Source organism: Rhagoletis zephyria, unplaced genomic scaffold, assembly GCF_001687245.7.
Source record: "Rhagoletis zephyria isolate East Lansing unplaced genomic scaffold, Rhagoletis_zephyria_1.1 Rzeph_scaffold_01669, whole genome shotgun sequence".
NCBI lineage: Eukaryota > Metazoa > Arthropoda > Insecta > Diptera > Tephritidae > Rhagoletis > Rhagoletis zephyria.
The window spans coordinates 29910-47638 of NW_016158753.1; the positions used below are offsets into that span (position 1 = coordinate 29910).

Sequence of the window (17729 nt, forward strand, 5' to 3'; positions counted from 1 at the left end):
TTAAGGGAAACCTACATACCAAATTTCGTTGAGATATCTCAATTTTTGCTCGAGTTATAGTGTGGACGGACAGACGGACAGACGGACGGACAGACAGACATGGCTTAATCGATTTCTCTATTCATTCTGAGCATATATGTATACATTTGTCTATATCTATCTCGATTCGTTTTGGCTGTTACAAACGACCGTTATGTGAACAAAATTAATAAATATGCAAAACATGTGAAAATATGCAAAACATAATAGGTCCAAATTAACTCACTTCTTCCTATAATGAGTTTCTACTCAGGTCCGGACTTTCTGTGATGTTAAGCAAAAATAATCACATGCATAAATATCCGAGCTCTAATTATAAGCCATAAGATATGCTTTTAAATTTCGTTTACGTACGTATGTATGTGTATGCCCAAAAATGTCTTTAACTTTATTTGTAGCACCTCATATGTTCTCAAACATGAGCATTATATTTGAAANCCGCATCGCTTGCATTTGCTTACATACCACAAATAAATTAGATTTGTTCTATGCTGGCGTAGCTGGCCATCACTATTGAGGCAGAAGGAGGTCAGTATGTGGCGTGCGGAGTTAACAAGAGCTGCCATCAAAGTGACATGCTTATAATAATTTATTTGTAGGAAATATGCAAAATATATATAACAAGTAAGAAAGTCTGAGTTTGGTACAAATTGGTATAACGGTTACCGATATATGTATATGTTATCATAAGTGGGCGGTGCCACGCCCATTTTCCAAAATTTTACCATAAACATATTTCTTGGTAAAGAATTGTTGCAAGTATCAATTTTGAATAAATTAGCGTTAATAGTTACTGATTTATCGAAGCTTTTGTATTTCTCTAAACTACCGTTATATGTGATGTGGGCGTGGTTATTGTCCGATTTTAAAAATTTACGGCCATTTGGTATGCTATACCAAGACCAACAACTGTNTTTCTACTCAGGTCCGGACTTTCTGTGATGTTAAGCAAAAATAATCACATGCATAAATATCCGAGCTCTAATTATAAGCCATAAGATATGCTTTTAAATTTCGTTTACGTACGTATGTATGTGTATGCCCAAAAATGTCTTTAACTTTATTTGTAGCACCTCATATGTTCTCAAACATGAGCATTATATTTGAAAACTTCCCAAAGTTATTAAAAAACCAGTTATGATTTTTTCGAGTGACAATGAAAAAATTATTAAATTCAGTACTTTTTCGCCTAAATAAACGTTTTAAGGGCAAAATTGTTCATATACTTGAGATGTTTCTTATTGTACTTGTTTACGGAACCCCATTGATTGAAATAAATGTAAGAAGAATGCTTAAGCGTTTTTTGCCGAGAGAAAGGGTGACACTAACAAAAAAAACAGCTGGTGGAATTTGCTCATATACTCGATTTGACCCAAATAGAAAAAGGGATTAAAAAAGGATAATTAAGGAATTTCAACAATCTGAGCCTGCACAATACTTAAATGGCATGTAGTCAATATATTCTTACAGTTTCTAGACTTTTCATTGATCCCAGAAAATTATATTGATCGCATAAGGCAAGAAATTAATTTCTTACGTGTAATTCCTATTGGAAAACTAAACGCGCGACGCGGGACCTCTTAGAATTGTCCTAGAGAGGGAAGATTCATGCAGGATCATTACTATAACAAATGCTAAAATTTGAGTCTTATTCTGGTCGCATGGCAGTTTTTTTTACGTGGTCTAATATATATATGTATGTATATATATATTTTTTATACCCGAGCGCACTTGTGCACAAGGGTATATTAATTTTGTTCACATAACGGTTGTTTGTAACAGCCAAAACGAATCGAGATAGATATAGACAAATGTATACATAAATGNTTACTTGTTTTATATATCTTTATTTATTTATCTATATACATATATATTATGTTCTTTGTTATACATAATATCAACGTTTCTTTTTAACAGATTTTGCTCATTTTCCCAAAATTTAACATTTTAAGCGAACTTAGAAATCTATGTATTCTCCTTAGTGTTGCCAGAACTTTTTAGTCCGACCGGCTAAATTGGCAAAAAGAAAGCGGCTATAAACGGCATGTTTCAACTAAAATTCACAATTTTTATTTAAATAAATCACAAGTAGAAAGACTAGTAAATTCATTAAATAAATCTCAAAAACAGAGACTGGTAAATTGAATAGAAATAATTTTTGTATAACAAAGAAACGTCGTTATACGTAGCTTTACATCAAAAGTCATGTCCGTATTATTTAGATAAAGATCAATTCCACACTTATGGCGTTTTCCTTTTTATTGAAAAAGTTTGCCTTCTTATATTATAACATTTGCACTAGGTTACTTTTTGTACTGCAAAATGGCTATATTAGTAGAAAGTATTGCACGTTTGTGAAAGGGCTGAGGAAAAAAGGGCAATATTATTTCGAGAAAAGTAAACGCCATTCATTTATATCGAAAAAGCTGGTCGCGTTTTAAGTTTTTAACAATTACGTTCCCGTTTTTAATGACCTGCTCACTCTCTGCACATGCCTAATAAAATTAGAGAGCTTTGCTTTATTTCGTTATTTTCTAAGCGTTTCGAATAAAACCTTACACTTAAATTTAAAACATTCGTAACAAAAATGAAAAAATGAAGAAACCCCCGCTACGTCCTTCTTAGGAAAAAATACAGTGACCCAAATATGAAGCGGGACGCGATATTTAGTTTTAGTTTATTTAATGTTTATTTTTTCTTATAAAAATATATAAAAAACTTAACAAACACCATGTAAAACCAAACTTCAAACTTTGTGCAAAAATTATGAAAATTCTGCCAAATTTCACTAAGATTATGGTATCCAGTTTTATAGTCTATTCAATTTTAGTATAACAAGGTGCAAAATTTAAGAACTTACCGTTGGTTTTTGGCATTGTTTATTTGTATGACGGTGCTACGCATTTTCCCATACAAAGTATGTTCGACAATTTCTTGTATATGCAGGAAAATGCGGAAGACTGTCAATATTAAAATTGTCAAAAACCAACCGAATGTGCTAGTTACTTTAAATTTGCACTTTATTTTACCAAAATATTTAATTTTTAAAGATGCTAGCTAAAAAGTTAAACATTTTTGCGAAAATTTGCAGAATTTTCATAATTTTTGCATAAAGTATGAAATCTGGATTTAAATGGTGTTTTTTTTAGTAATCAGCGACACTTTAATAAAAAAAAATAAGCATTAAATAAACTAAAAAAATAGCCAAAACTTGCTAAAATCTCACGCCCCAGTTTATATGAATTTGGGTCACTGTATATTCGCTTAAAATAAAAATCATTGAAATCAGCCCAGTATTTTTGGACTTTTCGGATTAGAAAAAATTTTCTTTCAATTTTATATAACAGTCTGACATGAAAATTTTCTTCGAGATAAGGCTAGCCATTTCTAATAGATTTTGGGTCGCTAAACTTGTAAAAATGGAAGCATATTTGAATTTTAATAAAATAAAGCCTATAACAAAATCGGCTAAAAACGGCTAACAAATCGGTTGCCGGCTAAACCAAATTTTCTCCGGCTGTTAGCTATCGCAACCGGCTAAATCTAGCCGGAAACCGTGTAATGTGGCAACACTGACGTTAATCTTGAAAACTACTAAACGAATTTGATAACATTTTTTAATCGATGTATTATCTTTCGGCCTGAGAATTTCTATAGGGTTGCCATCTGTCTAAAAAATTATAAGATCCGCACCGTTTGTTGGATTACAGAAAATGAAGTGTCAAATGACCATTTCAAAAATTATAATATCTTCACAGTTAGTTGGACTAAAAATGAGGTGCAAAGTAAAAGGATACGGTCCGCGGATATGCAATAAGGTTTTATTTTTTAGTGGGGTTGCAGCCTTTTCAAAAATCATATGCATACGAACATGGGCGTAGCCAGGTAGGGGCAGGGGGGTGCTCGAGCCCCCCCCCCACCCTAACTTTCAAATTTTCCTTATATATATATATAAAATAGTACCCTGAAATGCCAGCTTAATAGGGTCGAGCCCCCCCCCCCCATAAATTTCATTCTGGCTACGCCGATGCATACGAATTTTTTGTTAATGACATCAGATTTGCACAGTTCCTTCAATTTACAAAAAAGAAGGTGTTAAAAGTTTGGCCTATAGATGTGCAATAAATTTTTTTTTTTGTAAGGGTTGCCCACTGTTTGAAAATTCGAAAAGAAAGAGTGCTAAGAAATCTTAAGTTTGAATTTTTAAGCTATTTTTGAGGTATTTGAAGGAGATTGGTATCCATCGAAATACGTTTGAAAGGCTTTATTCAAAACTATATTTAGTAGGGTTGCCACATGTTTAAACAAGTAAATTCAACCTGAATTGTGGCGATAAGGTAATTGAAATATGTATCGCAATATGGGTGCCACGCTAAAGGGGTTTAAGCAAGTTTTAAAAAAGGTTTGAAAAAGGTCATCGTTCAAAAGCAACGTTATATATTGGGAGAGGGGAAGGCGGGGTGTAGGGGTTATCTGGTCGGCCCAAAAGTTTTACCATAACTTGCTAATAGCATGAAGAACATATGTTCCAGGTTTGTAAATGATAACTTTGTTTTTAGAATTTATGTCAAAAAATTGAAATTCCAGCCAGTGGGCAATTGGATAAAAATATTATTTTTTGATTATTTTTAATACTAATCGGTAATTATTAATTTAAAAGTGGAAGTAATGGTAATTAATCATTTAGCAGTTTTAAACAAAAAAAATTAAATCGGTAATTATTACTTAACTGCCTTATGAAGATATTAACGGTACTATTAAATTTGTATAAGAGAATAGAAGTCGAATTTGTTTTTTGCTTAAAAATTTTCTGTACTTTTAAATGTAATTCATCTACATATGTATTCATTAACCAAACCAAACGTTTATAAAGTTAGTTAACAACTAAAGAACAAAAAATGTACATTTGTATAATATTTACACACATACAGTGGTCGAGAAAACCTTTGTCGACACGAATTTTGACAAGTTTTCACAATTATTTTTAATTTTTTTTTAATTTGAGTTATTTTTTTAATATGGTTCATTCTTTAACAAACCCCATACAAATCCAAATTCCAAACTTTGTGCAATATTTAAAAAAAAATTCAACAAACTTTTTTAATTCGATTTTCTATAAAGATTTTCGAAAATTTTGTAGCCCACTCAATTCTAGTATATTAATAAAAAACAAGTTTGAAGTGACTAAATTTTTTTTTAGAATTTCTTTACCGAAGGTTTTGCGGGTTTCTTCCATATAAAAATAAATTGTTTATTCGTTATATAAAAATGTGTCCAAGAAAATTCTAAAAAATTACAGGTTTATTGTGTATAATGTGCAGGGTTACATTATCAGTACTTTTATTTGTAGTTGCATTTCTTATACCACTTTTTTAACTCATTATGAAATTAGTGAAGCAACAAAAGGAAAAATTCTGTTTACACCTAATTCCTGACAAAAAAAAGTTCAACGCCCGATTTCCCACGTAAACTGAAATTCCCCACAAAAACGATTATTTCCCCGATTCCCCACACAAACTGAAATTCCCCTCAAATTGGGGATTCCCCACGAGTTGGCTTCCCTGATTCCAGAGTTGCCATAAGTGCTAGCAGGTATATAAGAGCGTTACTACAGCGTATAGGAAGCAGACAGAAAGCGACTAGTATAGAGATCAATTGCCTTAGCAAACTTTATAAAATGTATAGCGACTTGCTGAATTACCACGCATGAGTTATTGCTCAGTTAATAATTTTAACACATGAATGTAATAATTAAACTATTTTACGTCTACTCGCTGTTGTAATTTCGAAAGTTTTGAAAAACCTGCTTGGGAAGAAAATTCGTTTTAAAGTTGCAATGGCTTGGAATTTTCTACAAAAGACAATGTGCTATGAAATGAAGAATAGTGCCACACCAAAATGGTTTTGCCAAGTTGTGTGCCCACATTACTCTCCTTAAATGAGGCTCTGTAGGGGAACCCGAATAGTCGAATTTAATATGATTGATGATACGAGGTATGTTAGCCTCCATCACGTCACGGGAATTATTCCTTGAAAAAAACTGAAAATTCAATACAATAAAAACTGACCTTGGGATGACCTTGACATGACCTCTAGATGACCTTCCGGAATAAAGGGATCCCCATACTCGAATTTAGCGACAACAAAAACGAAAGAAAAATTTTTTTTTATTCAATAAATTTTGTGTTCTATTTGACCCTCAAATGATCTTGATCCTGACATTATGGAGGTAAACGGACCTCGGATTCGGGTTTAGCGAGTCTTAAATCTTACATATACCAAACTTGACTTTGAAATGACCTCGAAACTGACGTGATGGGAGCTAACTGCTTCACGTTCAGCGCGTCGATTAACATAGGGATATAGAGGTTGGGTTCAATATGTAGAAACTTTTTTTTTTTAACCAGTGTATTGAATACGGCGCTGTGGCTATGCCAAATATACAACGAATTGGCCGACGGAGACCAATGATGAGAGTGAGGGATTTTTCACCATACGTTTGCAGCCGTTTGCAGGGTGCAGTAGGAGTAGCGTAAGTCGAGTTCCTTCGGTTCGTGATGAACATCCGTTCCCGGATCGAACATCATACGGAAGAAAATTACGTGATACAGTAGATGGACGGAGGTCTTCATCCTTAAAGGCATGGATTAACACACCAGAGAAGCCAACCCAACGGAACAACCACTGAATAAGAACTAATTTGCCTATCAACCAGGAAAATCCATTTAACTGTCATCTGGAGTCCAAGAACATAGCCCTTTGTGCCTTTAGAAACACAAAAGAATTTAGTACAGCCATAAGTGATTGCCCTTAAGGGGGTGTACTCTCTTCTCTCATGTGGACTATGGTTACAGACGAACTCCTCTTCATGGTGAACGATCACGGTTTCGCAACACAAGGCTTTTCAGACGATCTGATGATCTGTGTAACAGGGCTGTATGGCGACCCGATCTCCATTACGCAAAGATGATGTGACACCAAAGCATTATCCATTTATCCTCCTAAAACTACTCTGGTTCCGTTTACCCTGAGAAAAATGTTATTCATGAAGGAATTTACTCTGGGCTACAATAGAATACGTCTTTCAAATGATGCAAAATACCTCTAACTACATCCGAATTAAAAACCGAAAACTTGACAGGCCACATGAAGGTCCTAATGAAATTCCAAATTACCCCATAATGCTTATGAGGGTCGCAGTAGCTCCACAACCAGTCATTTCTATTAGGTAGGTATTAGGTATCTATTACAGCCCGAGCATACTGGAGTATAAGAAACTCTTACACCTACCCAGGAGATGAACATTGGTACACTGAAGGTTCAAAACTTGAAGATGGGAAAACTGGAGCTGCTATATTTGGGTCAAATTTTAAAATATCGATAACAATTACTCTACCATTTTCCAAGCGGAGACTCATGGGATAGAGACAGTGTTGCCAGAGAAAAATTTCGTTTGGAGCTAAAGCGGTCGGTAAAAGAGCTAAATAATACTAATAGTAGCTAAAATGAAGAGCTACATATTTTTGCTAAGGTTGAGCATTTATTGACGTAAGGTGGTTTTTACATTATTGGCACTTTTAATAAAAGCAACGAATTTTATAAGTTTAAGTGCTGAAAAAATCTTTTAAAACCAAAATAAGGTGCATATATTTCGAATTCGTTGCTATGGCACTTATAACAGTGAACCAAAAATACCTTACAACTTGTTAAAGTCTGTACTTTCAGATATTTGAATTGAAAAATTTTTTCGCAAAATTTTCCGGAAAGTTTTACTTCCAGCTCTCCTTAAAGGTAAAATTAGTAAGTAAAACAAAATCCACGCTATCAGAAAAAGGATTTTCTTTTAATTAATTTTTGAATTCTTTAACCTAGATCCAAGAGTTTATGGTGGTTACACTGCATCTCGAAATTTTCCATTTTATCAACGCTTAAGTTTTTGAATATACATACCAAATACAACTAAAACTTTCTGGAGCTACAAAACTGCTAGATAAATTTGAAAAGAGCTAAAAAAAAGAGCTAGGATCTAAAAGCCAATTTTCGGAGCTAAATAGAAAAATAAAGAGCTAAATCTAGCTACAAAAGCAGCACAATGGCAACACTGGATGGAGATCTGTGACAGATAATTCCTCAGAAAAGGCGTAATTTCTAAAACATCTGCATTAAGTCGGACAATCAGGCGGCCTTTCTGGCGCTGAAGTTCCACACAATAACATCAAAACTGGTCTATCTATCTATCTGGGAAGGCTAATTTCAATATTATTTGGGGGAACCTATAAAAAGTTCGTGTCCATATACCAAAATGTGGTAAAAATCATGAAATCGTTTTTAAAACTGCTATAAATCAAAAACGAATAAATCGATTGTTCATTTGTTTTGTTGTTAGTGTATATGTGCGCTGTTCGCTAACTCCAGTAAACACGAATAATTAAGCAAAGATAAAATCAAAAACGTATTTGGTGTTGATTTGTCTATATGCTGACTTTATTTTTTTTGTGCCCAAATTTTTTTTAATTTGCACTACCACAAACAGGCAATTTCACCACATCAATAAACAATAATAAACCCGGGAACGGCAGTTCCAATTTTCATGAAATTTTGTTTATAAATAGCTATCAGCAACCACCATTTCAAGGGCCCAAAAATTTACTTTTTTTCGGTAGGTGGATCAGCGAGACCGGTCTGTCTGAAAAAACCTTATTTATGATGAGATTTTCTGGAAATTTTTCACGTAGATGTACCATATATCGCACATGATCTTCAAAAGTGACACAACTCAAAATTTGGCATTTTTGAAATTATACACTAAAAATTTACACACAGCTGTTATTTACCCTTCAGCAAAAGTTGGAGAAATTTTTATTATAATTTTTTGAAAAATCCTAAGGTAAAGTGTAATTTTGAGTTGTGTCTCCTTTGAAGATCGTCTGAGATATGTAGGATACTTTTTTCTGATAGGTGGACCAGGGACCGATCTATTAGAAAATATCTTATTTATGGTCCGATTTGGTTAAAATTCGGTACACGTATTATAGATATACATGGATAGAAACGCTCGTACTCTGAAAGTATTCAACGCGGGCCACGATGCTGGTAACAGAGGAAGAGGACGGCCACCTCTGCGTTGGAAAGATCTGCCCGTCATCGATAAAAATTAGAGAAGACAACGATTTGTTCGTGATTCGCATGGTGATTTGATCTGAGTCACCTACAAATGAAGTGATTTGCTCTCAAACTTTTGTCTTTAGACGGGCTTGCCGATGCACTGAAAAATGTATCCCGTCTCCAGACGTTACTTAAGTACCCGCATCGAGGTACTTAAGCGTGTTCTTTTAAATACCCAACCCGTTTAAGTACATCAAAAATCTGACATTTTTTGTGAGGTACTTAAGCGGGGCTTACTGTATTTGCATTTTTATGGAACGCATAAAAAAAATTATTAGTATTAGTTAAACATAAATGCAATTGACGCTTTGAGCACACAACTTGAGTTTCAGATTTGCATGATGGCAATTTACACGTCTTATAAGATTTCCTGTCAACAAACTTGGGCCAGTGGCTGGTCTGATCCAAATGAACTTCATCCGGGGGTAGGTAAGATTTCGTTGGCTTACGTTTTGCGGTCACCGCAACAGTGGATGGCCTTCCTACACTTCGTGTTTCAAGATCTGTATATTCGCATAACACCTCTGCAACGGCGATACGAAAATCAGCTAATTAAATTCTTTTGTCTTCTCCATGAATTCTGCGATATAACAGATATGAATTCACCACCGCCATGTCTAGAAAATTATAAAATAAACCATGTGAATAGCTGTTGGTTTTTATCCGTATACGATAGCGGCCAACAGGCTGTCCATTAAATCAACGCCCCCATATGACGATTGTACATAATCTGTATATAATATGGATATCAAAAGATTTGTTCTATACATAGATGTTATAGGGTATGATTGAAACCCATACCTTTGATAATTTCAGGGCAATCAATTGCTATGTACTCTTTCTTTTTACGATCATAACGAACATCTGCAATAGGGGAATTGTCATTGCTTAAAAGTGGTTTAATTCTGACGTAAGATGTCAATAAGCGAACGTTTTTGTTGTCCTTCCATTGAACTGTTGTGGTTTCTACTCCATAATCAGAACCCACAAATTCGATTGATTCATCTCGTCACATCTTTGTATCTGCATCAGCTAGAAGTTTACAATTCGGCATACGATCTCGTTTTACAGTAGCAAGGTACCAAGACAAAGGATTGCTTGAGATCGTAACAGTACAGCTAGAGGTATAGATGTGTAATAGTTGCCAAAGTAAATTATGTGATTCATGACCCTTGGAACTGTTGTTGAAAGACGAGCGACCACATTTGATGTTGCACCTAGATCAGGATATCCAGCTGTAACTATATTATCACCCGCACCGGTATATACCTCAAAGCGATTAAAAAACCACTGGAATCACATAGTACAAAGAGCTTCATACCCCATTTACATATGTGGCTTCTTTGGCATATACTGTCTGTCAACTTACAAACGTGGATTCTTTCGAACGGAGTCGAGTCTTTCATTTAATTTATTAGTAATCGGGCGCAATTAAATTAAGGTATCGTATCCAGGTTCGTTCTTTTTTTTCGTTAGTGAAAAATCGTTGAAAGTCAAGCGTGCACGTATTTGAAAAAATTGTTTGATGTCATTGTTGATCTGATAGCATCAAGAGAATTTTACCCAGCAATGTTCTGCATTTGGGTAAGGATATACTGTATGTATATATCAAAATGCCAATATATTGACGCACTTCCAAAGGGGTAACACTAAATGTGGCGTTGATGTTCTTTGATCTTTTAATCAAGTTTGAAAAATTTGCGATCATCTCCAACATACTATCTTCCATAAAGTAATTGAAGCAGGCATATGGTGTATTTAGCGTTTTTATTTCATCGGGTATTTTGTGCTTTGTCGGTTCAGTCTACTTGGGGGTTAAGGCATCAGTAATTTTCGGTTTTTGATCTTCACATCAGGTCCGCGCGTATTTGATGAAAGCCTCATCCTTCGCTTCCACCAGGAACCCGCCATTCACCCATATTTGGAAATTTACCCTTTTTGTGAGATTTGTGGCTACTACGCTTAAAATTTTAAATTTTTGTCACCAAAACTACACAAAATTTGCGACTTTTTACCATAATTTGACTGCAACTTTGTGCAAATTGTTACTGTTGGCCCTTGATATACGAATGGTCGGTTAAAGACACACTCCAGAACAGATCAGATTGATAAACACTGTTACACAATTAATATGCTTATATCAAGAAGGCGAAATCCCACTTACGTTTAAAATTTCAAAATAATGTTTTAACTAAGTTTACAATGTGTAAAATGAAAAGTATACTCAAGGCTGCAATCTCGTTAGGAAATGAGATGGATAGATTGATAAAGCCGAAAATTGGCTGTTATCCTTCATCAAAGCAGGCATGTTTGTTGACCAAATAAATAATTTTATCTGCAGAAAATAGATAACGGATTGGAAAAAAATAATCATCGTGTCCACCCTGCTTTCATAACCTTAGTAATAATAATGCGGTTGGTGTTTACGCTAAACTTTTGCTATGAGCTTTCCAATGAGCTTATTTACTAACACTCGACCTCTCCAACCCTAATGGGTTAAAACCGAATGATAATAGTGTGTAAGCTGGTATAATACGTATATATATTCACCACAACAATTCTTTTTGCATGTGATTAGTTCATAATTTGACGTGAAGCCGTGCGGTTATTTAGTGAAGAGTTCCAAATTTATATTTATCGAAATACGGAATCAGCGCTATCTAATGATATAAAAATTTTTCAACATTGCTTTATCGTGAAAAAATCCAAATCAACTGTTGTCGCAGACGTTGTCTAATTCTAACCGCGACACATACATACATACCTATATATGTACATAGATGTATTATGGGCTGGGGAGTGCGCCGTTTGATATCATGTTTGTTCTAAAATACCTTGTTTTTCCGCAACAATAACAACTCATTGATTGCATTTTGTTGTATGTATGCACATACATACATACCGATTTGTTTTAAAATAAAACTTGTTTCCATTTAATAAGAAATATGACATCATTTGTCTAGCTGTGTTATTCGCATTTTGTGATGAGTACTCATTCCAACTAATGATTCGCTCCGTCGTGTTGGCGGTCTAATCAACGCACACGTACTTTGCTTTATTTGTGTTTGACTAGTGCACGTTTAGTTTCGTCACTGTTTCCTCTCTGAATTTATGTAGAAACAGCTGATACGATGCGTTTGCACATACCTTTGTAAATGCATATGTATGTATGTAAATTCCTAAAAGTGTATACGCATTAGGGTGGGCCTTAAAAAATGAAAATCTAATTTTTGTATGGGATACCCCCTTATTTTGTTCTATATACAAAATAAGGATTTACACCCAAGGTTTGAAAAAAAATTCGATCTGATAAATTTTACATATTAGATAACAATTCACATAACTGTGCTCAAAAGACTGTCATTTGTGTAAGTTCGTAAGTGTGCAGCTTTTTTAAACTGTTCTCTAAGCTCTAAATTAAACTGGTTTACAAATAATATGTACATGTGAAGTTGGTATGGACTTCCTGAGTGCAAAATGAATATTTTCAAGTCCGATCTTGGCAAGTCCGATCAATAAAACGGTTAAAAAATCATAGTTGTCTCTAAATTTTTGCGACAAAAAAAAATTAACATTTTCGAATCATGGAAGCGGCCTCAGGATATTATTTGGAAATTTTCATGGATGTCTTTACTTTGTACGTAGAAAAGGAGTCCCATACAAAATTTAGATGTTGATGTTTTAAGGGCCACCCTGTTTCACATGCATATACATATCTATAAGCACATGTAGGTATAGATATATCGCTGGTTTGCTGAAAGAACGTCATTACCCCAAAAACTTTTTTATATACATACATACGAAGGCAGAAATGGAGGCTGCATTCCAAAATGTCAAAATACAAAGCATCAGTCTCTTTTATCTCCAAACTCCAGTAGATTGTAACCCCACGTCTCCATTTTCTAATAAATGTGTCTTAGCAACCGTCAAATTTCTGTTTTAACTTTGTCCCGTTTTTTTCATGCTTGCTGTCTTAACATACATATCACTTGCAAAACGGAATCAAGCCAATCAGATCGATCTGTACCCAATGTAGATGGCGCGGTAAAATGAAAACTGAGTAGTCAAACTACGAAATGACAGCTGATGTTAAGACAGCGATGGTGAGAAATTCGGCAAGACAGATATGGTTTAACAGCAAGAATGATAGAATACAAGATTGCGCCGTCCTGGCCGTTGACATTTGTGCACCACAAGTAAACAAAGAATAGAGCGAAAAGAAGAAAGAGTTGAAACTGCCAAAACAGTTCACTTTACAGCGAAAAACGTGTTTTAATTTTGTTAAATGCGAAAATATTGCAATTTTAACACATAATATATTAGAGCAAACGTTTTAGTGCAATCCATTGCTTTGCAATTAAGGCTGATGCAGCAAACTGCGGTAGCATCTCAGCGGGATTGATTAGTTAACTTGCTAAAGGAGGATGCTTGGAGCAGAAGCGAAGTCATTGTGATGAAATCCTGTCAATATAATAATAAAGATACATTTCGAGAACGGTTTTACCGTGCCATATGTACACAAAATGCATCGATTCGTTGCAGCGCTGCACTTGCATCTACGCATCTCGCATCTTGACGGCTGCCGAAATTTAACACACGGCACTTTATTTTATTAGTTTTTACGCAGTCTTCAACTTAAAAATCACTCACAAATTGCAAATTAACACCATTTAAACTGATTTTTCACTTATAATTAAAAATCTCTTTGTCGCTGATTTGTAAACAAAGTTTATTTACAAGTTACCACAACTGTCAAAATCGGCAAAACCAAAGTAGCGGTACCACTGACGGCGCCACCTTTGTTCGCTGCACCGTGGTTTAACAGTGGAAATTTGCGGTTTCCACTTGACGTTTCTGTCTTACCACAGCTTTTTTAGCAGAATCTGTAGAAGGTAGAGACGCGGGGCAATGTCAAATGTGCGCAACCACAGTTTTATGCAAGTTAGACTTTTTCTTCTAATGCGGTTTGGAAATAAAAGAGACTGATGCTTTGGAATTCACCCGAACTTTTTCAAAAAATTCATAACGATATCTGTCAACTGTTTTTCATATAAACTAGTAGATGTTTAGTTTTACAAAACCTTTCCAAAGTAAGAAACCAATGTAAGGTTTAAATCAGTTTTATCCTCGGGATTAAATCTTACCCTCATGCTTGTTATATTTCTTTGTTATTATTTATTTAATTTTTTTTTTTAATGCGGAAAACCTTACTATCTGAGCTAATTAGTTTGAAGGTCATATAAATTTTAAACGCTACTTGAGAAAACGGCACTGAGGCCCAATTTCAGATGGTGTATTTAAGTAGAGATTGTTGATTAACTTCAAAAATTCATTTTTATATCACCTAAATGGCGAATATTGGCTATGCAACCCTGTGTTTGTACCAAACAACCAAGATTGATATACATATAGGGTGTTTTATCAATATTTCCAAATAATCAACTGTTCAACACAAAATGTAAACAAACAAACAAATGCAACAGTAATTTCAACGAACAAGCAACTATGTTGCCACTTGTTTGGCATATTTAAATAAAGTTGATCTTAAACCTAACGGAAGCTAAATGGCGTTTAAATAACCATCCAAAATTAAACTTTGGTGCCGTTTCAATATTCATCTGAAATTGGTCCTAAAACTTCAATGCTTTTTCTGACGTTTTCGATTTTTAATGTTATGACGTTCTGCCGGCAAATGTGGACACTTCTTTTTTTCATTAAAACTCATGCAATACATATGGTTGTTATTGTTGTTTATATTGCATTTTTCAACGCCGCTTTCTACTACGGTTTTCTAAAGTTTTTTTGTGAAAAAAGAGCACAAGGCAGCCCATGTTTGCAACACAAATATATGCCCATTCCATTATTTCCTGATGAAAGAGTCAAATTTCCGTGGTCACACACGAAATAATGGCAATTTTTGCTTGACCGTTTTCTTGAGAGCTGCATACTGGCCTTTAACAAGGGTCGAAAATCTGAATTTTTTAGATTTTTTACTGGTAATAGGCTGCCAATATTCATCAAAGTTCAATGTGCTCAAAAAAAAAAACACAAATACATTAATTAATACATGTTTTTACTAAAATTGCAAGTATGTTCGAAAGTATTAGTCTTACAAAATTTGGTATATGGAAGTAAACTAAGAAACAAAGTTTTTTTTCACTTGAACTTTGATGGACTTGGGCGAGCCTAGATATTGACCAAAAATTGTCATCTTGTCAGATTGTTTTTAGAGCATAATGAACTATATTTTTGCTATTACCAATAAAAACTCTAAAAATGCGGTTTTTCGGCCCACGCTCATACGTACAAATGTATATACACACTTATGTATATCTATGTATAAACTTAATTTCTGGTTGTCTCATCTACCGTGTCATCGTCGTTATTACACTTGCCAAACCTGAAAATGATCAAGTAAGTAATAGTTATTAATTAAATAATTGTGTATATGTTATTTGTAATTAAAATTTTTTGAACTGCACGGTTTATGATTACGGGTTTGCTCTTAAACTTTAATGTTCTTACTAGATACAAATGCATACAGCTAGAGATGTACAGTAGAACTTCAAAATTGTGGGGAAAGGCGGCATGGTATAAAAAAAGATAGTTTCACTTAATGACATTAGAAGCCATGTTAGCCATTTGACTTTTGCCGAGATTATGACATTTTCATCGAAATCAAGTTACCAGATTGAAAATTATAATAAAAAAATTTCTGAAAATAATTTGATCGACAACGGATAAAATAAAATAATTTTTTTAAAAATAACACTGTTCGATACTAAAAAATATCTGGGAAGTTATATATATTTTCTGGTAGGTCTTTTCGAGTAAAACCAGAATCGATATATGAAATTTGCCAAGCACCTCCAAAATCATGATTTACCGTTAAAAACACGGTTTTACGTATTTTTCGCACTTATAAGCCTGTAACCGAACCGAATTTCGGTTATTGCCGGGTTTAAAATGAAGAAACTTGGGCCTTTCGAAAGATATTTATGTGAATAAAGAAATCTTAAGAGATCTGTGTGTACTTATTAACCCAGCAAACACCTTTTTTTCTACTTTGGTGAGATTTTTACTCACCATTTTATGAGAAACCGCACTAGTCCTGAAATGATTATGAAACTAAATTTTACAGCGAGTAAAACGAGTATTTATTTTAAAAAATCAGATGAAAGTTTACTGAGTTATAAAAAGTTTTTATGAAAACGAATTTTTTGGACAAATATTATTTTTGGCTAAACAACTCAAAAATATTTGCTGAACCGCTTTTTTTTAATAAGACGTTTTCTATGATCGCAAAGTATGGCCATCTGTCTCTCGATCAAATAGGCAGGAAAACGCCCCATTGGCCAAAGCCAAAATGTTGTCCTACCAGCACTGCATTTAAACCTAGGATATGTTAAACTATAGGGGCATTCTCACAATCCTGCAAAGCCCTTTCAAAAGGTGCACGGTTTGCAAAGCTGTCCTATAGGAAAACCGGTTTTTTTCGTGCAATCCATGCACCGTGCAAGGGCTTTGCAAGACTCCAAGAATACCCCTAATTGTAAAAAAATTTAAAGTAAATAGCAACGCATTTTGTCATATAAAAGTGGTGTTTCCAAAATTAAGTGAAGCCAAAATAAAAGACGGTATTCATTTTTTATTCTCTCATCTAATACTTTTTCATCGGTTTTATTTCTTTATATAAATTTTAGGTATTTTCATAGGACCTCAAATTCGTAAAATTATGAGCGAAGTGAGCTTTTGGGGGCGGCTCGACCCTATTAAGCTGGCATTTCAGGGTACTACTTTATATATATATAAGGAAAATTTGAAAGTTAGGGGGGGGCTCGAGCACCCCCCTGCCCCTACCTGGCTACGCCCATGGGTATCTGGAACAATCAGTGCTATAGTAGATAAAGCTTATACAGCATAGATTTTGACGATTTTCTCAGTAGACTTTGTATTATTATTTATAAAATATCTTACGAAATTTATCGGTTTTAGCTGTTCAAATAAAGGAGTTTTACAGTAAAATCCCATATCTGAACAATCAGATGTATGGAAGATATATGTTCAATTTCGAAATATTGCAATTTAAAGCATTTCTTAAATTCACCATTATATGAAAAGCGGCCGTAATTTTAGTCCGATTTCAATAATTTCCAACGTTTTGCTTTTATGTGGCAAGCACAATAACCACACCGAGTTTGGTACAAATTGGTAGAACGGTTACCGATATACTTATATGTGATCATAAGTGGGCGGTGCCACGCCCATTTTCCAAAATTTTATCATAAACGTATTTCTTGGTAAAGAATTGTTGCAAGCATCAATTTTGAATAAATTAGCTTCAATATTTAATGATTTATCGAAGATTATGTATTTCTCTAAATTACCGTTATATGGGAGGTGGGCGTGGTTATTGAGCGATTTTTAAAATTTTCGGCCATTTGGTATGCTGTGCGAAGGCCAACAACTGTGCCAAGTTTGGAAGAAATTGGTGCAGCGGTTACCAAGATATACACATGTAACCA

The 17729-nt window shown here is 34.3% G+C and overlaps 1 protein-coding gene across 3 annotated transcripts in view; it reads left to right on the plus strand.

The window, feature by feature from the left end:
• Positions 1-17729, plus strand: part of LOC108364778 (beta-glucuronidase) — a 57099-nt gene that overhangs the window by 14930 nt on the left and 24440 nt on the right. Inside the window, exon 1 of one of the 3 annotated variants that reach the window (XM_017618618.1) lies at positions 11786-12022. The exons of 1 other annotated variant lie outside the window; for it this stretch is intronic. In XM_017618618.1, the coding sequence (XP_017474107.1) occupies positions 11992-12022 (31 nt within the window). In that variant the 5' untranslated portion in view covers positions 11786-11991. Of the gene's footprint in view, positions 1-11785; positions 12023-15486; positions 15619-17729 lie in introns of those variants that run through there. One more of the 3 variants, XM_017618617.1, reaches the window with a different exon arrangement.